The 27,570-nt window shown below is 44.1% G+C and overlaps 1 protein-coding gene across 1 annotated transcript in view; it reads left to right on the forward strand.

The window, feature by feature from the left end:
- Nucleotides 1-23,307, forward strand: part of TBC1D10B (TBC1 domain family member 10B) — a 28,994-nt gene extending 5,687 nt beyond the window's left edge. Inside the window, exons 2-9 of the mRNA XM_070944379.1 lie at nt 3,802-3,901; nt 4,028-4,135; nt 4,682-4,788; nt 5,718-5,832; nt 10,719-10,784; nt 16,842-17,031; nt 18,309-18,463; nt 22,052-23,307. Coding sequence (XP_070800480.1) covers nt 3,802-3,901; nt 4,028-4,135; nt 4,682-4,788; nt 5,718-5,832; nt 10,719-10,784; nt 16,842-17,031; nt 18,309-18,463; nt 22,052-22,720 — 1,510 coding nt within the window. The 3' untranslated portion in view covers nt 22,721-23,307. The remainder of the gene's footprint in view (nt 1-3,801; nt 3,902-4,027; nt 4,136-4,681; nt 4,789-5,717; nt 5,833-10,718; nt 10,785-16,841; nt 17,032-18,308; nt 18,464-22,051) is intronic.
- Nucleotides 23,308-27,570: the final 4,263 nt, after the last annotated feature.

The raw sequence follows: 27,570 nt of genomic DNA on the forward strand, positions 1-27,570 counted from the left end.
ACTGGAAGAGGGTTAGAAAAGCAGTCTAGAATTGGGGTTTGCAGTTCACATTTAATCATTTTTTCTCTACCTTGTTCCAGTAGCCAAAACATTTAGCTACAACATGGGTCTTATGTAAATTAATTGTGCAATAGTATTCTTTTTTCCTCCCCTCATACATCTGTGTTTTCTTAGCAAATATAAAGGTTTGCTTTTGCCTTCTTCCAGTATGTTCTTTTTACTTCCTGGACTAGTTTATCACTTTGGGATTTGCTAATGGGGTCCAATTCAAGTACTGAGCAGGCCTCCTCATGCTTTTGAGTCCAAATAAAATTGGCCAGGTACTGAGACCTGGATATTGATCGGTGTGATCCAAATTATCTCTTGTCTCATGTTTATCCTTGGCAAATTGCTTGGAAGGTTTAGGGGAGGACACGTAAGGAAGGGTAGGATGCAGATTTGAGGTCGCATTAATGACCAAGTCCAGGATTGTATCTGTGATACGACCATGGTCAGTAAGTGACCGGAGGCTGGTTGATAGGCTTCTTTAGGGCAGTGAAAGACATGCTTAATAATGTTGGTGCACCTGCTTCTTTTGACAGAAAATGTTTCACAAAAGCACCAGTTACTGCCTTCTTCCTATTGGTGTGGCTTTGGGGGAACAGTATTCTTCTCACCCACTCAGCATGTTTTGTATGACTTTTTACAATCGGTCTCACCACTTCCTGTTTGGCAAGCAGCCCTTCCTGTTTTTTGCTGGGTTTTGTGTTAATGAGAGCCCTGCATAGATCTTGCTTTTATGATCACCATCATCCTGAACCCCCTTGCCTGAAACCTATAAAGTTGGGTACCTTTAATCGGATGCTGCACAATTCTAGTTTTTCATATAACTAACCAAATTCTCATTGCCCCATAAACTCTCAAGAAAGACTCAGTGAATTGTGACTCACAGCGGGCTGAAGGCAGCTTCCTAGTTTCAGATCACACTAGCCCAGCTGCCCTGCATGTTCTTTCATGTCTTTGTTTTATTGTTAAGGTGGAGGCTACATGTGAGCCGTGTTTGTGGTGATGATGTGCATCAGCTCATCCTGGAGGCAATAATGGGCAGAGTGAAACCATAAACAGTGTGGTAGAGAAACATTTCTGTGAGATACTGTCAGGTCCACACATGTGAAGGTTCAGTTAAGCTGATTTATTGCTAAAGGCCTGTGCACAGAAATCTTCTCAAATAATGGTCAGCACCTGGGTAGAATTAAATAAGGGTCAGTGGCTCCTCAGATAGGGTTGGAAGTACATTGTTTGTAGCTACATACGGATTTGAGGCTGATCCCTCTTTTCACTCCACTCCCAGGTTTTGCTTTTCCTTCTCCTACAGATACAGATGTATAAGGAACTGTTCTCCCATAATCCTCTTGGAGCCATAAAACAAGGGGGAGATGCCAAAAGTGTAATCCAGGAATTTTTTTTTACCATGTACAGCACCTGACTGCATATGTGTGAACAATGAAGAATGTGTTAAGTTATAGTGTCTGCAGGCTATTTAGCTAAATATAGACCTGACAAAGTTAGTATGTTCAGAATGAGATGACTACAGGTAGTCCTCGACTTAAAATAGTTCATATAGTGACCGTTCAAAGTTACAACAATACTGAAAAAAAGTGACATGACCATTTCCACACTTACAACGTTTGCAGCATCCCCATGATCATGGGATCAAAATTCAGATGCTTGGCAACTGGTTCATACTTATGACCATTGCTGTGTCCCAAGGTCACAAGTTTTTTGCAAGCTTTTGACAATCAAGAGCAATGGGTAAGCCAGATTCACTTACTTACTTACTTACTTACTTACTTACTTACTTATTTAATTTAATTTAATTTAATTTAATTTAATTTAATTTAATTTAATTTAATTTATGTAATTTATATACCGCCCTTCTCCTGAAGGACTCAGGGCGGTGAACAGCCATAATAAAAACAATGTACAAAAATAGAATTTAAGAGCAGATTAAAATAATTAAATCATGGGCCAAATTTAAAACTCTCATTTTAAAACCAATTTTAAAACCCCATTAAGACCAAATTAAAATCATTTATCCCATCAGAGCGGCTTGCTGGAATAACAGGGTCTTCACTGCACGAAGGAAGGCACGGAGGTCGGGGATCCTTCGTATGTCCGGGGGTAATTCATTCCAGAGGGCAGGGGCCCCCACAGAGAAGGCTCTCCCCCTGGGGGTCGCCAGTCTACATTGTTTGGCTGATGGCACCCTGAGGAGGCCCTCTCTGTGTGAGCGTACCGGTTGGTGGGAGGCAATTGGTGGCAGAATGCGGTCTTGTAGATAGCCAGGTCCTAAGCCATGGAGCGCTTTAAAGATGGTAACCAACACCTTGAAGCACACCTGGAAGACCACCGGGAGCCAGTGCAGCTCGCGCAAGAGGGGTGTTACATGGGAGTGACGGGTCGCCCCCATTATTACTCGCGCGGCTGCATTCTGGACCAGTTGGAGCCTCCGGGTGCTCCTCAAGGGGAGCCCCATGTAGAGAGCGTTACAATAGTCCAGACGGGAAGTGATGAGGGCGTGAGTGACTGTGCGCAAGGCGTCCCGATCCAAAAAGGGGCGCAACTGGGAAATCAGGCGAACCTGATAAAAAGCCCCCCTGGCCACGGCCGTCAGTCGATCGTGTAAGCTGGCTATATCGGGACGCCGGGAACCACAGCCACTCAGTCTTGGAGGGGTTGAGTCTGAGCCTGTTCCCCCCCATCCAGATCCGCACGGCCTCCAGGCAACGGGACATCACGTCAAGGGCATCATTGGGGTGGCCTGGGGTTGAAATGTACAACTGCGTGTCATCGGCATACAGTTGACACTTCACCCCAAAGCCACGGATGATCTCGCCCAGCGGCTTCACATAAATGTTAAACAGGAGGGGTGAGAGAACCGATCCCTGTGGCACCCCACAAGTGAGGAACCTCAAGGTCGACCTCTGCCCTCCCGTCAACACAGACTGCGTACGGTCAGAGAGGAAGGAGGAGAAGCACCGTAAAACGGTGCACCCCACTCCTAGCCGACGCAGCATGATACCATGATCGATGGTATCAAAAGCCACTGAGAGGTCTAATAGGACCAGAACAGAGGAGCAACCCCGTCCCGAGCCCTCCAGAGATCATCAACCAATGCGATCAATGCCGTTTCCGTGCTGTAACCCGCCCTGAAGCCCGACTGGCTTCAGGGATCTAGATGGACAGCTTCATCCAGGAATCGAGGAAGTTGCCTCGCCACCACACTCTCGACAACCTTCGCCGCGAACCCACTTAACTGGGTTACTAACTTATCAACAACAGTGATTCACTTAACAACTGTGGCAAGAAGAGTCGTAAAATGAGGCAAAAGTCACTTAAATGTCTCACTTAACAACATAAATTTTGGGCTCAATTGTGGTTGTAGGGTGTTTGTGACCCATTTTGTCAAAATGAGCAAGGGATTTTAGATGAGAGCTTCCAAGAACTAAGACGCTGGGGGGAAAAATAGGTTAAAATAGGTAAAAATATAGCTTGGAGAAGCTTAATTTACCACCATCCCAAGGGTTTGTGTTTTACGCTTTTACGCTTTGAATTGCTTTGCTCTCCCTCAGTAAAGGAGTTTACTTTGTCTCTGTTGGTATGAAATCTCATAATATAAAGGAGAGGCTGAGAGGTCCATTGTATTGCATAGCTCCTTAGTCCTTCCCCTGAAGAGCAGAAACCTTAGAATTGTGCAAGACACACAACATTTGTAGCATTTTTCTTAGCTCCACTTCTTTCTTGTTTGCTTTTTTGCTGCAGGGAAAGCACCATCCCTGTGGATGTGGCCCGGCAGAGGGAACTTAAGTGGCTGGACATGTTTTCTCATTGGGATAAGTGGCTGTCACGTAGATTTCAGAAGGTGAGCAGAAATCAGGGTCAGAGACCTCTATTCCTGGCTAATAAAGAAGATCTTTAATTTCTGCTTGGGGTTTTTGAATTTCTGTCTCTTTACTTTGTATATTAATGTTTGTTCATTTTATCGCAGGTGAAATTGCGGTGCCGGAAGGGGATTCCCTCTTCTCTCCGTGCCAAAGCATGGCAGCTACTCTCAAATAGCAAGGAACTTTTGGATCAAAATCGGGGAAAATTTGAGGTATTTCCACGAATCTTTTAAGGCTACTAAAATGCAGGGAAGTTATTTTATCTTGGAGAATGCAGAAGGTTTGATTATGTCTAATATATGTAGATATATTTATATCTTACTTTTCCAAACGCAACTTATTCTTAGGTAGCTTACACATAATATCAAGCTATATTAATAAGCTGCAATAAAAAGCCCCTAAACTTAACAGTTGGGAACTCTCCTGAATAACAGGATGGGAAGGGAGAAGGTTGAGCTGGAACAAGAAGACACCTGGTGTCTTTCTGGAATTCTTTCCATAACACCAATTGATAGCAGTTGATCCTGTGGAGCTGTGTTTCTCCACCTTGGCAGCTTGAAGATGGGTGGACTGCAACTCCCAGAATTCCCCAGCCAGCTTGTCTGGCTGCGGAATTCTGGGAGTTGCAGTCCACCCATCTTCAAGCTGCCAAGGTGGAGAAACACTGTGTAGAGGCAGTAAGGAAAAGTCCTCTAAGATAGGCTTCTGCCTCCAAATTCACCGACTTTCCTTCCTTGTTGCCTTTTCTTTTCTCTTAGGATTTAGAGCATCAGCCTGGTGATCCCAAATGGCTGGATGTGATTGAGAAGGACCTCCACAGGCAATTCCCTTTCCATGAGATGTTTGCAGCTCGGGGAGGCCATGGGTGAGAAAATTAAAGAAGGGGCATTTTTGTTCCAGTGCTCAGACGTCTAGGATTTGAAAATCACTACAATCCTTTCTGTTCTCAGAATGCATAAAACAATTCTCCCTCTAACATACTAGATCAGCTCGTCGCCCCCAACTCCTTTTGAAATTTTCATAAGCATACAGGTAGTCCTCAATTTAGAATCAGAATCAGGACCAGAATTTCCATTGCTAAACCAGGTGGTTGTTAAGTGAGTCGCTCCTGATTTTATGAGCTTTTTTTGCCACAGTTATTAAGTGAATCGCTGCAGTTGTTAAGTGAATCACATGGTCATTAAGTGAATCCAGTTTCCCCCATTGATTTTGCTTGTTGAAAGCTGGCTGGGAAGGTTGCAAATGCAATCACATGATCCTGGGGTGTTGCAATCATCATAAATACATGCCATTTGCCAAGGGCCTGAATTTTGATCACATAATCATGGGGATGCTGTGACAGTTGTAAATGCGAGGACCAGTCATAAGTCACTTTTTTCAGTGCTGTTGTAACTTAAAACAAATGGTAGTAAGTTGAGGACTATCTGTATTGGCCCAGCTCTTTCTTATATTGAATTGCCTCTACCACCCTAGCCCTACACCTGCTCTCATATCTGGCCTCTGATGTGCCTTTCAGTGCCTTTCTTCATCTCTAGACTTAAGATAATGGGACACAAGGTTAATCAGGAACTCATGTCTGCCATGACACTTTTAGCTGTTTCATTAACATCCTGGCACAAGATCTGAGAAATGCTGATCATTAACTGGCCTATAGGCCTTGTTATTAATTAAAGACCCCAAAGAAACATAACAGAGAATTCTGCTTTCCTAGAGTTTGGTCTCGTGAACACGGAGCTCTGATAGAGTCCAAGAGTCTAGATTAAATTTTCCACTCCTTATCCTTCTCCGTCACAGGCAGCAGGACCTCTATCGCATCCTAAAAGCCTATACCATCTACCGGCCAGAAGAAGGTTACTGCCAAGCACAAGCGCCCGTAGCTGCAGTTTTGCTGATGCATATGCCCGCGGAGGTGAGCTTCATTCGCACTGCAGTTGCCATCTTAGAAAGCATATTTTCTCTGGGAAAGAACCATATTTCCTAGTTTTACCTATATTTGCAGAAGATTTCATCAGGTTGGGGCAAGTATATCGGGGTCCCCAGGCCATGGCCCACTACTATTCGGAACTGGGCTGCATGAGAGATGACCCGTGCACACACACAGCTCCACTCAAACGAGCGGTGCCACAAAGGTTTCTCTTTTGTGTGAGTGGAGCTGAGTGTGCACTGGCCCGCCGCTTGTGTGGACCGGTTCCCCTCTCCCCCCCTCCCCCCGCCCAGCTAGGCTGCCAAGTGCCTGCTCCTGATTCTCCAAAAGTGGAGGGGTGAGAGCAGAGGCTGAGAGCATGCCCTGCTCAGCTTTGCTGACTTTTTTTTTTTTTGAAATTTTTTTAATTATTTTTTTAGACATACAACATAAAATACATCTTTTTAGAGCAAGAATTTGATCTGGTATAAAATAGGTACAATTACTCACATTCCCTCAACCAATTTTGTTCCAAATTTTATCCATTTACATCTTAAAAAGAAAAAAGAAAAAAAAAGAAAAAAATCTTATTCTAAACATTTATCATTCTACTGTATCACCCAAAATTCTAAACAGTTATTTCCAAATAGACACCATTCCAAATCTTTGTCATGTTAACAATCAATTTTTCATATATATTCCTCATTCCTAAGACCCGTTACATCAAATCTATATTCTACTTCTCTTAAATGACAGCTAGTATCCATGATCTTGACAAAAAATATTTTCCTCCTCTCTTAAAGTCATTTCAAAATCAATCAACATTTCCATCTATAATTTGTTACTCCCAAAATACTTTATTTTGTTTACTTCAGGCTTGTTCTCAAATACTATTAAGTCTGATATTTGGCTGGTTCATAATTTAAGTAGCTATTTCCCAGCAATATTTTCCACCACTTCTATCTCTATTTGTTTAACTGGTTCACAGTTGGCTTAACTATTCTCCAGTATTATAGGTTTATTTTTTGGCTGGTTCACATCTTAATCAGCTGCTTTCCAGCAATGCTTTCCTCCTCTCCAACCTCTATTTTTAACTGGTTCACAACCTTATTTCAGTTGATCTCCAGATATATTTTCCTCCACTCCTAACTTTTTATTTTTTGGCTAGTTCACAGTTTTGCTTTAACTGTTACCCAGCGTATGCTTTCCTCCACTCCTAACTCTATTTATTGGCTGGTTCCCAGCTTTGCTTTAACTGTTTTCCAGCACGTGCTTTCCTCCACTCCTACCTTATTTGTAAGACTGGATCACAGCTTTGCTTTCACTGTTCTCCAGAATCATGCTTCCCTCCACTCCTAACTTCATTTGTTTAGCTGGTTCATAGCATTTTATTTTAGTTATTGTCCAGCTTTATGTTTTCCTCCATTCCTATATCTCTTATTCAGTTTTTCAACTTTAAATTAATTCACAATGTATTTCCCATATTTATTTTTCAATCCATTCTCCTCCATATCTTTTACTAATTTAAAATAAGAATGTATATCAACAAATATCTTAGCTCCTATTCTCTCCTAGGCTTTCTCCCATTCCATGCTTATTTCTTATTTTCTATAAGTAACAACATTTTAAGTCACTTTACAATCAATTTTCTATAATTGTTAAGTCTGTAAATAGTTCTTTTTAATATCCAGCACCTTGAAAAACATTTTCTTCTAAATTATTAGATCTGTAAATGGAGCTTATTAAAGATTCAAAATTTAAAAAGGCATTAGAACATCCAAAAATCATGTTTTTCAATCATATGCACTCTTGTTTTCTAGTCAAATTATTTGTATATTTATAAAATCAATTTCAATAAAAATAATAGTAAAGAAAGAGAATAGTAACAATGTTTATAATAGTTAGAATAAAAAAAGAAAAAAGAAGCAAAAATAATGAAAGGAAAGAGAACTATAGGGGCAAAAAGACTCAAATGAATGGTGGAAGGAAAAGATCTGATGATGGATAGCGTTAATTATCGACTTCTTGGAAACGATTCCACTACAGATTTAGCTTTTCTTTTTCTTTTTTTGTGGCTAAATGAGAATGGATTATGTTTGAGAGAGAGAAAAGAGAAGAGGAAATAAATACGCTCTTAAAAGCAAAGACAAAGACAAACGGAGATAGTCAAAATGGCTGCCAGCTGAGAAGTGAAAGTGTAAATTCCAGACTGCTTGTTACTTGAAAGAGAAACTTTGTTGCTTGTTACTTAAAGTGGATTATTTTCAGAAAAAATTCAGGAGGCTTGACTTTGGATGTATAATCTGTTTATTGGAGGATTTATTGAAGATCAGAAAGAAGAAACTAAATGGAATAATGAAAACTGAACTAATAAGTGTGGTAACAAGAGAAAAAGGGCGCGGCAATAAAAGGAGGACATGATGATACCATATATGGAATAGCTAATTCAGAACTAATTTTATAGAACTTATAACTTTGACAACATTGAAATGGAAAAGAAACATACTTAGACAGATTGGAGAAAGAAAAAAAAGGAATATATTACGTAACAAGATAACAAAATACTATAGTTTGATTTAAATGGATGTAATGGTGTCTGGATGTTTGAATAACGTTAGGAGACACCTTCCTTCTTCTCTTTGTTCTTTCTCTATTTTCTTTTTTTTTTTATTTTCTCCTTTGTCTTTTTTCCCCCTCTACTTTTTCTAATTCTTTTTTCTAATTTCTTTTGTTATATTCCTATTCTCAGCCGCTGTTAAGGCTGGGGCACACTTATTGTAATCCAGCATTTATGGGCAGTTCCCGCCTGGGCAAAAGTCCACTCACCTGGCTTTCAAACTCCCTGCTCTGCTCTCCGCTTCTCCTCCTGCACATCCTTTTGTTCCGGTTGCCGTGGTCTCGGGGCAGCTGCCATGGCTGCTGCATCCACCGCCGCCGGCACAGAGGGTAATCCCTCAGCCCTGAGGAACCTGCCCGTTCCTCTCGGCCATCCGAGGGGTCCCTCTCTAACCCCCTGTCCCTACAGAACAGGGTAGGTCCACAGACCTGCCGGCGGCGACTTGACAGACAGGGTTTTCGCGGGGCTCCAAGGAGCCCCGCTAATTCCCCGTCTGAATCACCGCGGCGCCAGCTGGAAGTCAGCTTTGCTGACTTATTGAGGCTGCCTGTGCAGGACATCCAACCCACTTTTGGACTGTCAGGCAGCCTGCACGAGACTGCGTCCCCAAAGGCTTCTCTTATCTGCGCCAAAAGCTTTTGAAAATGGACAAAAAGCTTTGGGGAACCAATCTCGTACTGCTTTTGTCTTTTGGTGTGGAGAAGCCTGAAGCAGCGCGAAACCGCACCCCAAAGGCTTCTCTTCTCTTGTGAGAGGAACTACACTCATGCCAGCCCACCACTCATGTGGCCCAGTTCCTCTCTCCCACCCCACCCAGTCCACCAAGCTGCAAAGGTTGGGGACCGCTGATGTATATAATAGTCGCTGCACTTTGGAAGTCTTTTTTACACCAGGTGTTGTGGTCCGCCAGCAGCCTGCGGAGCTGGACAGCGATGAGGCTGAGGAAGAACATGGGCCAGTCCTGGAGGCTGGGGAAGGCCCGGATGAGGGCTCTGCGTCAGAGGCACAGATGGGGCCAGGGCCATCGGGGAGTGAGGTGTGGACTCCAGAGCCTCCAGAGACTGATAGGAGTGAGGCAGAGGAACAGGAGGAGCCTGTTCCTAATGCACTTATGAGAAGAGCTGCCAGAGGCAAGAGCAGCTCAAGCAAAGAGGACAACTCGGGAGTAGGGCCAAGAGATGATTGGCCCCTTCCATAAGGCTTAAAACAGACCAGCAACGGCGTTTGGGCTTTGCCAGAAAACAGCGTTGGTAGCTTTGTCTTCTTCTTCGTCTACGTCTTGTATTTATTTTTGTATCTGTGACTTCTGAACGTTTGCCAAGAAAGGCCTTTGGCAGTTTGCCTAATTGGACAAGGTTTGCGATAGGACTGAGGAATTTGTGTTGGGAGGAATTTGCTTTAATTTAGTTGAACGACACTGGGAATGAAGTAATTCTCAGCTGTTCGAATAAAGTTTGTTTGTTTTTTCACTGACTGATTTTCCTACTACTTACTTGGGCCTGGGTCACAACACCAGGCATCCTGCTCTGCTACATGTCAAACTCTATCCTTTTGGACTGCCAGGGACTTTACCAGTTCCAGAAGCTGGGTCCAGAGCGTTGACAATGACCATGTTTTTATGCAGCATCATTTATTTATTTATTTATTAGTCCAATTTATATGCCGCCCTTCTCCGTAGACTCAGGGCGGCTTACAATGCATTATAGCAATAGCCTGCATACTTTTTTGTATATACCTGCTTATTAGGGCTTTCGGCCCCCCCTAAGCGGTGTTCTATACAAAGTTGTCTTCTTGCCCCCACAATCCGGGTCCTCAATTTACCTACCTCAAAAGGATGGAAGGCTGAGTCAACCTTGAGCCTGGTGAGATTTGAACTTGCACTAATTGCAGGCAGCTGGTAGCTAAATGCTAGCACTTAACAGCACTTTAGTCCACTGCACCACCGAGGCCCTTTTATCATGCATACGTGAGGTTAAAACATAACCATTACATTAACTGGCAGCCCTGATGGGATCTGTGTCTCTTCTCCAATTGTGACGTTGTTCTCCTTCTGTGGCTTTGCTACCGGCTCTGATGTGTTAACTTCTGTGTCGTTGAAGAAACGTAGAAGCCCCAGGTTTGGGAAAGGGCTAAGGCCCCTGAATTGAATTTGCTGGCTTAGTTCACGTAACTGGAAAGTTTTAACTGGGAGTTTGCTAGAATGCTGGTCTGCTATGTACCCAACTGTGGCTACTGCGATTATCCAAGCTAAAGATTCCTTGGTCTCTCTCTACAGCAAGCTTTCTGGTGCCTGGTCCAAATCTGTGAGAAATATCTTCCTGGATACTACAGTGCTGGATTGGTAAGTTTAACTGCTTTCCCATAGAGAAAAGCAGTTTAGAATTCTTCACTGGGAATACCTTTTGTACTACAAGTAGTCCTTGCTTAACGATTGGTTGCTTAGCAACCATTTGAAGTTATGATGGACCCCCCCCAAAAGGAACTTACAACCCATATTTGAAGTTCCGATGGCTGCGCCCTCCCACTCCCTCCCCTTGCATTCATGTGATTGCCTTTTGAGTGCAACTGGTCTGCATTTATGACCATTTGCAGTGTCCTGCAGAGACATGATTACAATTTACTATGGTTTCTGGCAAAAAACAAACAAACAGCCAATGGGTTTGCCTACTGATTGTGGTGTTTACTTAACAAGTGCAGGACGTTTGCTTAACAACCGCTGCAAAAAAGTTGTAAAATTGGGTTGGTCATGTGGATGCCTCAACTTATGGCCATCATAACTTAAAATGGGAAATCCTGGCTCCATTACAGTTATAAATTGAGGATTATCTGGGCACAGAAACTTCCAATGTAAGGATGGGCGCTAGGGGTTCCCTTTCTTGTTAAAATGTTTTTGTTTGTTAAGTTTTTTATTTTTTATTTTTATTTTTTTACAAACATATCAATGTGTGAAGTGTGGCACCTGAGTGTCTTACATTTTAGTACAAATAAAATAATAATCTTCATATTTACTACAGTTGACAATCTTATATAGTTTTGACAATAGTACATATTTATGTTAAATTATAATCTTCAATTGTTTAATTATTCAATATTACAGTATGTCATTTTTATGCCAATCACCATATCGTTTAAATGTTGATGATCCAGGAAATCAAGGAGTTAGTAACCCTGGTGTCACCAGAAGGAAAACAGTATAATAGTTCTTTTTTAAAGGGTGGATTTTTTAAAACAGCCAAAATAGATGTATACAAATAAGTAAATATATATGTAGTCCTCTACTTACAACAGTTCATTTAGTGACCATTCAAAGTTACAACGGCACTGAAAAAAGTGACTTATGACCATTTTTCATACTTATGACCATTGCAGCTTCAATGATCAAAATTCAGACGCTTGGCAACTGACTCATATTTATGACGATTGCATGTCCTGGGGCAGGGGTCGGCAACCTTAAACACTCAAAGAGCCATTTGGACCCATTTCCCAAAGAAAAGAAAACACCGGGAGCCACAAAACCCTTCCCGTGCCTGACTATTTCCTGAGCGGCCACAAAACTAGCATATGTAGTTGAATTAAACATTCTGTTTTCTTCTGAAACTTTTCTTTTCTTGGATTTATCCATGGTTGGCCTACCGGGAGTCAAAAAACTCATTAAATCGTGTGCCAGCAGGTATTGCACATTGGCAGTTGTGACGCATATTTTGAGCAACAGGGAGCCACAGCAGAGGGATGAAAGAGCCACATGCGGCTACAGAGCCGCGGGTTGCTGACCCCTGTCCTGGGGTCACGTGATCCCCTTTTGCAACCTTCTGACAAGCAAAGTCAGTGAGGAAGCCAGATTCATTTAACAACCGTGTTACTAATTCAGCAACTGCAGTGATTCACGTAACAACTGTGGCAAGAAAGGTTGTAAAATGAGGCAACGTTCACTTAACAAATGAATCACTTAGCAACAGAAATGTTGGGCTCCGTTGTGATCATATGTTGAGGACTACCTATATTAAGGTTGCTGGAAGTTTAACAAACCTGCTTTGATTTTACACCTTGTTGGTTTAAAAAATAGGTTGCACAGATGAAAAATATTCATTGGTTGCTGAATCTTGGCAGTGGAATCTTCAAGAGTATTGGGGGATTTATGAATGGAAGGGTACCTGATTCAGCCTGTAGGTTTCCAATCTGGCTGAAACTGATGGAATTCCCTTATTAATGTACAGAAATGATGGTGGTTCTCGGTATGATTTAAGGAAGGCATAGCATTGTCTCTAGTAGAAAAACATATTGTGCTGGAGGATGAAGCTTCCTGGAAAAGAGTGGGAGGCCCAGAGTTTGAAAAATATTCAGTAAAGCATTGGATCTGAAGACGAAAAAATAGCACCTCTTCGCAGCTCCTTAAAGGAGCTCATCCTCTTTCAGGATTGCGCAGCTGCAGAGCAGTTTTGAAAATAGATGTTGTGGTCTTAAGGCAGGGGTGTCAAACTCAATTTCATTGAGGGCCGCATCAGGATTGTGGTTGACTTTGGGGGGCCAGCGTGGCCAGCTCCCACTGCTGCTGTGCTCGCTCTCCTTGGCCAGGTTGCTCATGGTGTGCGCGGGAGGGCTCGGGGAGGCCCACTCCATCTCCTTACGAGGAGACCTGGCTTTGTAACCAAAGCATCCTCAGTGATAGGATGGGAGACCACCAGGAGTGGTCAGGAGGAGGGGACAAGGGGATGGCAAAAGGCAGCAGGGCTGCTGATGGCCAAGTGCTAAGGCAGGATTGACCTCAGACCATCACTCTCTCTCATTATAATCTTCCTTCCTCCCTCCCTCCCTCCTTCCCTTCTTTTTTCTTCCCTATTCATTCTCCTTTCTTTCTTCTTCCTTCCCCTCTTTCCTTCTTTTTCCTTCCTTGCTCTCTTCTCTTTCCTTTTTCTTTCTCTTTCCTGTGCCTTCTTGGATGCTCAAATGCAAAATGGGAAACATTCCTCGCCTTGTGATCAAATGCCACTTTTGCTAGTAGTTTGTGGCCACTTATAAGACAAACCAGGCTCAGTTTATCTCATGCTTGCATTTAGTGGGGGCGTCTGTAAACTACAGTACAGCAAAACTGTCAAAATGATGGCTCTGATAGTTGATCAGAGCTCCTCTGTTTTTTATGTGCAACAGCTTTAGCATTTGAGAACCGAGGTAAGTTAGTTGCTTTTCTATTAATACATAATCCTTAAAAGGGCTCTCCTGTAGGAACCCTGCCATGGTTTAATTCAGACTGGAAATATAGCAAAGGAAAATATTTTTCCCCACTTGCTTTGTCTTGTTTTCCCCACTGGAAATAGCTGTTTGCAACACACAGGGAGGGGGATACTTTCCTAAGAGCTCACAATTCAAGAATACCAATGTGCACATGAGGTATCTCAGGGTGGGGAAGGCCATGGGGAGCCTAGTGATAGAACAGGCCCTCAAGGCCTCCCGACCCACTAAGATACCTCATGCTTCTCCCTCCCTTCCTGCCAGAAGGACTCACCTTGCAAACATCTGTCTCCTCTCTTTGTTTCTGTTTCTTTGCCTCTGAGGAAGGGAGATGAGATTTGGCTTGTAAATGCTTTTCGTGCTGAGAATGGACGATCCTGGTATAATATTGCGCAGATTCAGGTACCCATCCTCTTTTGCAGAGTGTCAGGGACCCAGAAACTTTCATTCTCAGCATGAAAAGTGTTTGCCGGTCTCCTGCTCTTCCCCTCCCAAACTACTTTCCACTTAACTACTTAATGAGACCTTGTTGTCCCACTGAGCACGCTTGCATGCAAATGGGGTGAGACAGAGAGCACGAGAGAATGAGCAAGAGCAATGCAATGCAACCTCTGTTTGTGTGTGTATGGGAGAGAGAGCAATCTTCAGCCAGGGCACCCAATCTCCTGGCAGCGGCGCGGGCGGCAACAGCCACCTGAGCAGTGAGGTGGTGGGGGGTGGAGTACGAAGCAAGGTGGGGTGTGTGTGCGGAGCTTCCCCGCCACGCCCCACACTGGCTTATCTGAGCGCCCCACCAGCCAGGCACTGAAGCACCGCAACTGCTGCTGCAGTGAGACAGAGAGAGAGGAGGGGGGCTTTCCAAACTCTGTGTGTGTGTGTGTGTATGAGAGAGAGAGAGAGAGAGAGAGAGAGAGAGAGAGGGAGGGAGATCCCTGCTTCAGTTGGGGTATTCAAGCTATTGGCAGTGGCGGGGGGGGAGGGCAGGAGCCACCTGAGCAGCCGTTTTTCTCCTTGTCCTCCCCACTCAAGCAGTGGCGGGCTCCAGCTTCAGTCGGGGCATTCAAGCTGCTGGCGGTGGCAGAGACATAAGCAGCCATGATTGCTCCCTCCCCAACCAGCCAGCCAGCCAGCACCGCCTGACCTCCTCCTTGCCTGGCCAGCCGGCGCAAAGCCTCGCTGTTCTTCTCATCGTCATTATCCTCCCCGCCAAAGCGACAGCGGGCTCTGCGGGACAGGTTCTCATTCCTGCCCCGGCGCAACGAACTCCAGTGGGTTGGACGCTGGTGTGAAGGGCCTGGCCCCACAGTGCTTCCTCACTCATTTGAAGGCTTCGTTCAGCCTTCAAACAGTAAGGCCGGCTGTGGAATCGGAATCAGACGGGTGCAGGAACCAATGCCTTCCGTGGCCGTGATCTGCTGCTCACTTATGTGGGCCAGCCTTACTGTTTGACCCTGTCCTGCAGAGCCCGCTGTCGCTTGGGCGGGGAGGATGATGACAATGAAAAGAACAGCGAGGCTTTGCGCCGGCTGGCCAGGTAGGGAGGAGGTCAGGTGGTGCTGGCTGGCTGGTTGGGGAGGGGGCAATCATAGCTGCTTATGTGGCTGCCGCCGCCAGCAGCTTGAATGCCCCAACTGAAGCTGGAGTTCGCCATGCCGAGGGAGAAATGAGAGGCCCTGCTGTCCCGTAGAAGTGGCAAAGAACGAAGAATGAAGTGAGGCTGGGGGGTGGAGGACAAAGCAAGGCAGGGGGTGCAGAGCTACCCCACCCGCCCTGGGTTACCTGAGGGTCCTTCAGCCAGGCCAAACTCTCACCCCCGCCACCCACATCCCTTCACTAACCTTTCCAGCTCCTTTTGCCACCGCCACATGCAGAGCAACTAAAATAGTCTGTGGGACTACGGTAAAAAAAATAGTTCAGACCTTCCAACTTCTCACGAAAAAAAAAAAGATCTTGTGAGGTTGGAAGGTCTGAACCAGGGATGAAATCCAGGAGGTTCTGACAGGTTCTGGAGAACCGGTAGTGGAAATTTGAGTAGTTTGGAGAACCAGCAAATACCACCTCTGGCTGGCTCCAGAGTGGGGTGGGAATGAAGATTTTGCAATATCCTTCCCCTGGAGTGGGGTGGGAATGGAGATTTTGCAGTATTCTTCCCCTGTCATGCCCACCAAGCCACGCCCACAGAACCAGTAGTAAAAAAAAATTGGATTTCACCACTGGTCTGAACTATTTTTTTTTACCATAGTCCCACAGACTACTTTAGTTGCTCTGCACGCAGCGACGGAGAACTAGGCCTGTGTGCGTGCACGCCCACCAGTATGGTGTGGGCCGGGTCGAAGTGATGTGGGCCGGACCCTTACAGTTTCCAGGATGCCCATGCGGGCCAGATTTGGCCTCATCGCGGATGAGGATCCGGATCCGGCCCACGGGCCTTGAGGTTGACACCCCTGTCTTAAGGAATTCCCAACAGATGCTGCCTGCAAACCTTTGGCTTTCCACAGTTAGAATATGTACTTCTTGTAAAGAAAGGCAGTGGTTTTTCTGTTGGGCCACCTCATCTCAGTTGGTTTTTTGGCAGGTTTCTTCTCCAACCTCTTCTCACTTCCCCTTCTCCCCTCCTCTGAGTCAACTTGAAATTTCATATTCTCTGACTGATCTTAAGACTGAGTTAAATCATGAGTTATCTGTCATGAGTAGGCCGACTTCTGGCAGGTGTCTGATGATGAGCAAAGCTGAGCCCTGCCCACCCCTCTGAGGTCAATCTGGTTTCTTAATTCATTGAATTGAAAGGAGCAACACAATTTTTACAGAAACCTTGAACGGTTGCAACCACTTCAGTCTTGCAGATTTTTTTGGCCTTCAGGTAGCAGGATGACCAGTCATAAATTTTATTTGACTTTGGTTTAGAATGTCATATGAAACATGCTTTATGGCTTAGTCTGGTGTCTGGTGTCTTGTACTATGTTCAACAAATAGTAGTTAAGCAAACAATAGCTTGGTGCAATGTACTATTCAGTTCTGCGTCTCATCTCCCCAACTTTCTTTGCTGCTCACAGAGGTTATAAACCCTATCTAGGCCTCAGAGAAAAAGATAAAAACATTGGCAGGGGAATACAGGCTATCATGTCTAGAGCCCCTGAATTCACTCCAGATCCCATCTGTGCTTCTTGTTCAGGAGGCAATCCAGTTAGACGGAGAGATCTTCTTTGCACTTCTCCGACGAGCGTCTCCCATTGCCTATCGTCACCTGAAGAGATACAAGATTGACCCCATCTTGTATATGACCGAGTGGTTTATGTGCATCTTCTCCCGGACCTTGCCTTGGTGTTCCGTGTTACGTGTGTGGGATATGTTTTTCTGCGAAGGTGAGCTGTGACCTTCAATTCTCTTTTGGCTTTCTGTCAAATGCTGCATACCTGCTTCTTCCGTTACACAGATTCCATCAGGAAGGGAAAAAACCCACAGTGATTCTGCAACATCTGATTTTTTCCCCCCCTGAAATGCTTTTAATTCACTGGATGGAGGAAAACCTCCCTCAGCCATTATTTAAATAGTCCCTGCCAGCATCTTGGCAGTCTCAATGGCTGATGACCAAAAAAAAAACCGGGTGGAAGGAGAGAAAGAGAAGAATTATATGATGTCAAATCTAGTCTAACATACTGTATTTTTTGGACTATAAGACACACTTTTTTGTCTCCCAAAAGGGGTGAAAATGTCTGTGCGTCTTATAGACTGAATATTGCCAAAGCCCAGCCCGCCCACCCGCCGGCTGTTTTTTTTTTTTTTTTTTTGCCTCCACATGCCCCATTTTCAGGCCTTTTTTCAACCCGTTTTTGAGGCCTTTTTGGCCCATTTTTGAGGCTTTTTTCAGCCCATTTTCAAGGCTTTTTTGGCCCATTTCTGAGGCTTTTTTCAGCCTGTTTTCGAGGCTTTTTGGGCCAAATTTTTCAGAAAACACCCTGAAAAAAGCCTTGAAAACGGGCTGAAAAAAGCCTCGAAAACGGGCCGAAAAAGCCTCAAAAACAGGCCAAAAAAAGCCTCAAAAATGAGCCAAAAAAAGCTACAAAAACTTGGAATTCCATTGTATTCCACAAAGCTTGTCTTCGCAAGAATGCTTAGAATAACAGTTCCAGTATTTATTTTATTCTTATTTATTTATTTATTCAATCAAGCCCTCCTCAACCAAGTGACTCTTTGTGCTGCAACCTGAGATTATTAAATTAAAAATGTGATTATAGCAAAACATTCAGGATAGGCCAAATGATTCTCTGCACAGGAGCTTATAATAGAATCCTCTTTGTTCTACAAGGTAATGGTGATTACTCATTCAGTGAACAATAAAATGAAGATTAGAGCCAGGGATAGGTGGTACATTTTCCTAGTAGCTGGCAACATACACCTTCACAAACACCCAGAGGCCCCTGATTGGTTGCACATTGTATAAAACAGGGTGCTGGATTTGAGAGCCAAATTCAGCTAGAATTGTTTTGAAACCTTATGACATTTCTCCTTTAATGGACTTTGGTTCCTTCAGCTGCATCAGATCTTGCATTTGTGACCATATCCTTGGGCCTCTATTCCAACTTTCTTTCCCCTTTTTCTTTGATTTGATCCTTTCTTCCTCCTCTTTATCTTCTTGCAGGAGTGAAGATAATTTTCCGAGTGGGCTTAGTGCTACTCCGGAACACCCTGGGCTCAGTGGAAAAGTTGCGGTCTTGTCAAGGCATGTATGAGACAATGGAGAAATTGCGAAATCTCCCCGTTCAGACCATGCAAGAGGAATACTTGGTCCACGAGGTGGGAATCCCAACTTTTTTCTTTGTTGCTTTTCTTTACTTATATTGCCCCAAAGTTTTTTGGCCAGGTAATGAAACACAGTTTTCAAATATAATGTAAACCAGGGATGAGCAACTATGGCAACTTTACGAACAGTGGACTTCAACTCCCAGAATCCCTGAGCCAGCCATGCTGCTGGCTACCTTACCTGACCATTCCTTGGCCAGCATCTCTTCTCTTCTCCCAAGGTCATCCCACATCCCATTACATCATCACACAACTCTCCATTTCCCTGAGATTTGATTTGATTTTGATTTGATTTGATTTGATTATATTTTTATACCGCCCTTCTCCCAAAGGACTCAGGGCGGTGAACAGCCATAATAAAACAATATACAAGACAAATTTAAAAACCATATTAAAATAATTCAATTTTTGGCCGAATTTAAAATTCCCATTCTACAACCCTTATAAAACCATGTTAAAAACCCGTATTTAAAACCCGATTAAAATTATTGTCCCATCAGACCGGCTTGCTGGAATAACAGGGTCTACAGCACACGACGGAAGGCATGGAGGTCAGGGATCCTTCGTATATCCGGGGGCAATTCGTTCCATAGGGCAGGAGCCCCCACAAAGAAGGCTCTCCCCCTGGGAGTCGCCAGTCGACATTGTTTGGCCGACGGCACCCTGAGGAGGCCCTCTCTGTGGGAGCGTATCGGTCGGTGGGAGGCAGTCAGTGGCAGCAGGTGGTCCTGTAAATATCCAGGCCCTAAGCCATGGAGCGCTTTAAAGGTAGTAACCAACACCTTGAAACGCACCCGGAAGACCACCGGGAGCCAGTGCAGCTCGCGCAAGAGAGGTGTTACATGGGAGCGACGAGTCGCCCCCATTATCACTCGCGCGGCCGCATTCTGGACCAGTTGGAGCCTCCGGGTGCTTCTCAAGGGGAGCCCCATGTAGAGAGCATTGCAGTAGTCCAGACGGGAAGTGACGAGGGCGTGGGTGACTGTGCGCAAGGCGTCCCGATCCAGAAAGGGACGCAACTGGGAGATCAGGCGAACCTGATAAAAAAGCCCCCCTGGCTACGGCCGTCATATGATCATCCAACGACAGCCGTGAGTCCAGGAGGACGCCCAAGTTGCGAGCCCTCTCTGAGGGGGGTAAGATCTCATCCCCAATAGCCAGTGATGGTTCTAGCTGGCTATATCGGGATGTCGGAAACCACAGCCACTCAGTCTTGGTGGGTTGAGTCTGAGCCTGTTCCTCCCCATCCAGATCCGCACAGCCTCCAGGCACCGGGACATCACGTCAAGGGCATCATTGGGGTGGCCTGGGATTGAAATGTACAACTGCGTGTCATCGGCATACAGTTGACACTTCACCCCAAAGCCACGGATGATCTCACCCAGCGGCTTCACATAAATGTTGAACACGAGGGGCGAGAGGACTGAAGGAGGGGCGAGATCCTCAAGCCTGCTGAAATAGTCACGTTTTGAATTTATTAATGGATTTTAAATTCAGAAACTTAGTTGGGATGCTTAATACTTTCTGAATATCACATTTATGCAGTAGTTTGAAATTGGCTGATAAGAATATCCTTAGCTTTTCTTTAATTATGTAATAAAAAATATTTAGAAGGCTTTTCCTGGCTTTAATGCTGTGATGGTCACTGATAGGGTTGTGTATACAGTATGTGTGTGTATTGTTGGGGGCAATATGCTGATTTTGTAAACCGCTTAAGAGTGCTTTAAAGCACTTTGAAGTAATATATAAGTCTAGGCGCTATTGCTTTATATATAAAAGCAGAGGATCTGGTTCTACTGACAAGGATTTTGAATGAGATCTGCTCCTGGCTTTACACTTCATGACAAAGTCCTCAGCTGTAGAAGGGAAGATGGGTCAAAAGATGCCACATGTAGTTACAGTCAGGTCCAGAAATATTGGGACATTGACACAATTCTAACATTTTTGGCTCTATACACCACCACAATGGAGTTGGAATGAAACAAACACAATGTGCTTTAACTGCAGACTGTCAGCTTTAATTTGAGGGTATGTACATCCAACTCAGATGAACGGTGTAGGATTTACAGCAGTTTGCATATGTGCCTCCCACTTGTTAAGGGACCAAAAGTAATGGGACAGAATAATAATCATAAATCAAACTTTCCCTTCTTAATACTTGGTTGCAAATCCTTTGCAGTCAATCACAGCCTGAAGTCTGGAACGCATAGACATCACCAGACGCTGGGTTTCATCCCTGGTGATGCTCTGCCAGGCCTCTACTGCAACTGTCTTCAGTTCCTGCTTGTTCTTGGGGCATTTTCCCTTCAGTATTGTCTTCAGCAAGTGAAATGCATGCTCAATGGGATTCAGGTCAGGTGATTGACTTGGCCATTGCATAACATTCCACTTCTGTCCCTTCAAAAACTCTTTGGTTGCTTTTGCAGTATGCTTTGGGTCATTGTCCATCTGCACTGTGAAGCGCCGTCCAATGAGTTCTGCAGCATTTGGCTGAATGTGAGCAGATAATATTGCCCGAAACACTTCAGAATTCATCCTGCTGCTTTTGTCAGCAGTCACATCATCAATAAATACAAGAGAACCAGTTCCATTGGCAGCCATACATGCACACACCATGACACTACCACCACCATGCTTCACTGATGAGGTGGTATGCTTAGGATCATGAGCAGTTCCTTCTCCATACTCTTCTCTTCCCATCACTCTGGTACAAGTTGATCTTGGTCTCATCTGTCCATAGGATCTTGTTCCAGAACTGTGAAGGCTTTGTTAGATGATGTTTGGCAAACTCTAATCTGGCCTTCCTGTTTTTGAGGCTCACCAATGGTTTACATCTTGTGGTGAACCCTCTGTATTCACTCTGGTGAAGTCTTCTCTTGATTGTTGACTTTGACACACATACACCTACCTCCTGGAGAGTGTTCTTGATCTGGCCAACTGTTGTGAAGGGTGTTTTCTTCACCAGGGAAAGAATTCTTCGGTCATCCACCACACTTGTTTTCCATGGTCTCCCAGGTCTTTTGGTGTTGCTGAGCTCACCGGTGCATTCCTTCTTTTTGAGAATGTTCCAAACAGTTGTTTTGGCCACGCCTAATGTTCTTGCTATCTCTCTGATGGGTTTGTTTTGTTTCTTCAGCCTAATGATGGCTTGCTTCACTGATAGTGACAGCTCTTTGGATCTCATCTTGAGAGTTGACAGCAACAGATTCCAAATGCAAATAGCACACTTGAAATGAACTCTGGGCCTTTTATCTGCACATTGTAATTGGGGTAATGAGGGAATGTCACACACTTGGCCATGGAACAGCTGAGAAGCCAATTGTCCCATTACCTTTGGTCCCTTAACAAGTGAGAGGCACATATGCAAACTGCTGTAAGTCCTACACTGTTCACCTGAGTTGGATGTACATACCCTCAAATTAAAGCTGACAGTCTGCAGTTAAAGCACATTGTGTTTGTTTCATTCCAACTCCATTGTGGTGGTGTATAGAGCCAAAGATGTTAGAATTGTGTCGATGTCCCAATATTTCTGGACCTGACTGTATTGTTCCTTCTCCTGTTTCTTTCTTCCTTCTGATTCAGGTGATTAATCTTCCAGTTACTGAAACCCTCATCGAGCGAGAGAATACCACCCAGCTAAAGAAATGGCGGGAAACTCGGGGGGAGCTCCAGTACAAGCCCTCCTGCCGACTCCACGGCTCGCGAGCCATCCACGAGGCGAGCTACCGTATGAACCCACCCCTGACTGCCAGCACCAGCCTCCTGAGCCTCACAGGGCTAAAGCACAGGGTTGCCCTAGGCAGCATCAGCGGTCCCTCCTTCTCCCCAGTTCATTCCATAAGTACCCTGTCTGAATCTCCTTCACCTTCCTGGGTCCCTGTTGCTGCCCAGAACCAGGTGGTGGTATCCGAAGGTCTTCACGCTGCCCTGCCCTCCCCTACCGGGAACAACACCCCCTTAGGTGGCCCTAAGAAAAGCAGCAGCAGCAAAGCAGCAAAGCGAAAAGAAAAAGAACAAGAGAAACAAGAGAAGATAGAGAAGCAGAAGCTGCAGAAGAAGCTGCAGAAGGAGCGGGAGAAGCAGGAAAAGGAGCGGGAGAAGCAGCATCAGAAAGAACGAACCAAAGAGGAAGCCAAGCTAAAGAAAGAGAAGAAACTGTCTTTGAGGAAAAAAGAACCCAAATCAGCCCCCGAAGATGGAAGAGATGGGGAAACCTCAGGGGGGTCTGTGCTCCAGGACACTTATTTTTGAATAATACTAAAGGGGTGGGACAGCACAAGGCTAAGCAACTCCCGAGGACCAAGAATATGGTTGCCGCTAGAGGCATAGTGTGGTTGAAGGACCCAAAGGACTGGAGGAGAGGTACGCCAAGGGGAATCGCAACTGGACATGGAAATGCCCCAGATTGAGGGTCAGAGGGGGTTGGAGGAGAATTACCTAGGGTCCATGGGGTTACCTCTTTTGTGTGCCTGAGTTGGGCTTGAGTCCCCCATCCTGCGCTCCTCAACCGTAATGACCAGAGAGAAAAGATCCACGATAGCTGCTGTGCTCTGTGCGTGGATATGGAAATTGGTGGCCCCCGTGTGAATTTCATCACAACCAACAGATGCAACTTCACAACCCTCCTCCTCCTCCTCCAATCTGGGAGCCTAACCAAGGAAGCAATTACATTCTTAACAAGTACTTTGTACAGAACCGCTTCCCTTTAAAACTGTTTAACCGCTCCAGGGATGACATCACCTCCCTCCAGAAAGGCAAAATATGGACTCTGCCCCCTCCCCAATATTAACAGACTCTTCTCCCATTGCAAAGTGGATTGGCCCTTTTAACATTATCGCATATTTTTTCCCCAATTCTCTTCGACCTGATGGGCTCCACAAGGCACTTAGGAAACATCCCATATAGATAGGTACTTGCCCCCCCACTCCCCCTTGCATGACTTCTTACAGGCTAAGCTAGCTGCCTTGTCTCCTGGCCAAATTGCCTCTTTTCAGAACCAATTGTTGATAGGCACATGGAACCAGGGTAGCTTCTTCAAGCTTGGACATTCAAGAAAAGAGAAGCTTGGTCCTGTTGGCTTTTTACAACGATCTGTGCCAAAACCGATCTATGCGAAAACTGTGGCAGGAGATTAAGGAAGCTAGGCTTGGCCAGTTGACTGTTCCCATATAAGGGATTCCTAGCAATCAACAAGGAAAAAAAGCCCCTCAGTTTCTAGAAAAGTTTGCTACATTGGTGCAGAAAAGAGAAGTAATTAGATTGGGTTCGAAAGAGAGGCTGCATTTTCTGCTTCTCAGTTTTTAACATGTAGTCAAATAGTTTCAGTCAGAACAAAGGAAAAAAAAAGGTCAATTTCCTGCCCTTCAGAAATAGCTTTTGGCAGAAACATTCCTGAGAAATCTAGGAGGGTAACCTTTGTCTGACCGCTTGCTATTTTGTCCAAAAGAGATATTTACTTTTGGGGAGAACTTCTGTCCCCTACAAGAGATTTTGGCAAACTGTGTCTCTCCAAATGGCTATATTGAAATATTTGTTACTGGATTACATTTAGCTTTTAATCCTATCCCTTAAAAACAAAAGATCCTTCTCCATTACAGAATAAATTCCTTAAGAATTAGTTTTTAACCTCCACTGATTTACTTAGATAGTTCCTGAGGTGTACTTTTTGAAGATAACTGAAAGTGTTTTCCTATTTTAGTGCTGCTCCCCTGTATTTTCACAAAACTGACAGGGTTTCTTGAGCAGTGGCTGATAAAGCTGATTTAAAACTGGTTTATAGCTTGTTGATGTAGATATTAACAAATATGATGCATGCCTGATTTCCTTGTCCCACAAAAATGGGCCTTTAAAGCAGTGTTTCTCAACCTTAGCAACTTTTAAGATGAGGGAACTTCAACTCCCAGGATTCCCCAGCCAGCATGGGGAATGGTTGAGGAATTCTGGGAGTTGAAGTCCACACATATTAAAGCTGCCGGGATCAGGAATCACTATTTTAAAGTAATTGGAATGTTTTTTGCTCTAGACATTTTTTTTCCTGTGGTTCGCTGTGCGGCCACAATGGAGATCTGTTTCTTTTTAAGGAACTATGAGCCAATACTGCCTTGCAAACCTATAATGGTGGAGCAGAAGGCACCTGTCAAAATTCTGGGTTTCTATTCTATGCAGTCTAGGAAAATAATATTGGCAGGTCGTAGGGTTGATCAGTTTAGGAATGGTGGAAAGAGGTTTGGGGAGTTTGAATCTGGAAGATAAATTCTTGCTGCCTTGGAAGTCAGACTGGGCTACAGTATTATGAGTCCATACTGGATTTGTGAGTTCCCAATTCTTCCGTAGCATCTTTTCCTTCTCTTGTGTCATGTTCTCTGTAGTTGTGAATAGTTTGAAAATCATGAGCCTGTTTCAGAATCGCACTTCCCCTAATATACAGGTGAAACTCGAAAAATTAAAATATCATGCAAAAGTTCATTTATTTCAGTAATGCAACTTAAAAGGTGAAACTAATATATGAGATAAACTCATTACATGCAAAACGAGATAGTTCAAGCCTTGATTTGTCATACTTTTGATGATTATGGCTTACAGCTCATGAAAACCCCAAATTCACAATCTCAGAAAATTAGAATATTGTCAAAAGGTTCAATATTCTAGGCTCAAAGTGTCCCACTCTAATCAGCTAATTAAGCCGTAACACCTGCAAAGGGTTCCTGAGCCTTTAAATGGTCTCTCAGTCTGGTTCAGTAGGAATCACAATCATGGGAAAGACTGCTGACCTGACAGTTGTGCAGAAAACCATCATTGACACCCACCATAAGGAGGGAAAGCCTCAAAAGGTAATTGCAAAAGAAGTTGGATGTTCCCAAAGTGCTGTATCAAAGCACATTAATAGAAAGTTATGTGGAAGGGAAAAGTGTGGAAGAAAAAGGTGCACAAGCAGCAGGGATGACCACAGCCTGGAGAGGATTGTCAGGAAAAGGCCATTCAAAAGTGTTGGGGCCACACACAGACGGATCCTGGACATGAGCTTCAAATGTCGTATTCCTCTTGTCAAGCCGCTCCTGAACAACAAACAACGTCAGAAGCGTCTTACCTGGGCTAAAGAAAAAAAGAACTGGTCTGTTGCTCAGTGGTCCAAAGTCCTCTTTTCTGATAAGAGCAACTTTTGCATCTCATTTGGAAACCAAGGACCCAGAGTCTGGAGGAAGAATGGAGAGGCACACACTGCAAGATGCTTGAAGTCCAGTGTGAAGTTTCCACAGTCTTGTGTTGATTTGGGGAGCCATGTCATCTGCTGGTGTCGGTCCACTGTGCTTCATTAAATCCAGGGTCAACGCAGCCGTCTACCAGGAGATTTTAGAACACTTCATGCTTCCTTCCGCAGACGAGCTTTATGGGGATGCTGATTTCATTTTCCAGCAGGACTTGGCACCTGCCCACACTGCCAAAAGTACCAAAACCTGGTTCAATGACCATGGGATTACTGTGCTTGATTGGCCAGCAAACTCGCCTGACCTGAACCCCATAGAGAATCTATGGGGCATTGCCAAGAGAAAGACGAGAGACATGAGACCGAACAATGCAGAAGAGCTGAAGGCTGCTATTGAAGCATCCTGGTCTTCCATAACACCTCAGCAGTGCCACAGGCTGATAGCATCCATGCCACGCCACATTGAGGCAGTAATTGATGCAAAAGGGGCCCAAACCAAGTACTGAGTACATATTCATGCTTATACTTTTCAGAGGTCCGATGTTGTTCTATGTACAATCCTTGTTTTATTGATTTCATGTAATACTCTAATTTTCTGAGATTGTGAATTTGGGGTTTTCATGAGCTGTAAGCCAGAATCATCAAAATTATGACAAATCAAAGCTTGAACTATCTCTCTTTGTATGTAATGAGTCTAATATATTAGTTTCACCTTTTAAATTGCATTACTGAAATAAATGAACTTTTGCATGATATTCTAATTTTTCGAGTTTCACCTGTATCTGTACCAAATAGCAGTTTCTCTTTGGAGTCACATCCCTAACAAAAATGTTCTATTAGCCCTTTCACCTCTCTGTATATACTTTTTCTCTCTAACACATATATTATATATATGTTTCAGTATTGTAATTATGTATACAGATCCTTGGGATTATTATTTTTTTTTTTTGATCTTGTGCTCTTATTTAATGGGACAGACACTGGAAATTAGGAATCCATCATCTCCCCATGCCTTATTGTTATTTTTAAAGTTTTTTTTTAACCGCTGCCCCTAATTTGGTCAAGCAGTAAATTACAAATAACAATTCTTTGCTGTCCTACTTGTTAATACTTTTTCTTTGTTTTTTGTTTTTTTGTAATTTGTGCTTCATTTTTATTAGATTTCCCCATCCTTCTGCATTGCTTTGTCTAAAAATGTTAACAAAACAAAATGGAGACCAAGTTTGTTGAGTGACTTTGTTAACCAAGGATGAATTGGACTGAAATTCCAACACTGGAGGTTTTTAAGGAAAGATTCGACAACCATTTGTCTGAAATGGTGTAGGGTTTCCTGCCTGAGCAGGGGGCTAGATTAGAAGAGTTTCAAGGTCCCTTCCCACTTTCTTATGTTATTCTGAATTAAGATATTTATTTTTATGGGATGGTTCAGATCAAAAGCAATGGTTTGTTTATTGAAGAAGTCCAAGTTCAGAAAGCCTGTATCACACAAATTTCAGTTAACCAGAGGGAGGTGGATTCAGACAACCCAGAGTGATTTAGATTTAGTCCTAAATAGTCCAGATTGTGCTGAGAGTCAGACAAATTTCTTCTGGACAGCTAACTGCATTCTCTGACATTTGTGACTGAAATCAAGTCCTATAGAAGCTTTGCTAAAACCTGGTTTTTCTAGGCACTCCATCTCATTGTACGTTTCATCCCATGCCCTATGAGGGCAGGGGGCAAAATGGACAGAGATGTGTGAGAGTCTGCTTTTCCCCTAAACCTGTCTAAGGTTGTACCAACTCTTACGGTGCCACCACAGATTTGTTTTCCCCTTCAGAAGGAAAACTAGGAAATGGAAAGGGAGATTACGGCTTCTTTGGCCAAATGAATGATCTGATCATCCAAGACTCGTGTG

This window comes from Pituophis catenifer, unplaced genomic scaffold (assembly GCF_029215685.1).
Source record: "Pituophis catenifer annectens isolate HBS135680 unplaced genomic scaffold, rPitCat1.0.hap2 SCAF_5, whole genome shotgun sequence".
In the NCBI taxonomy this organism is placed as follows: Eukaryota; Metazoa; Chordata; class Lepidosauria; order Squamata; family Colubridae; genus Pituophis; species Pituophis catenifer.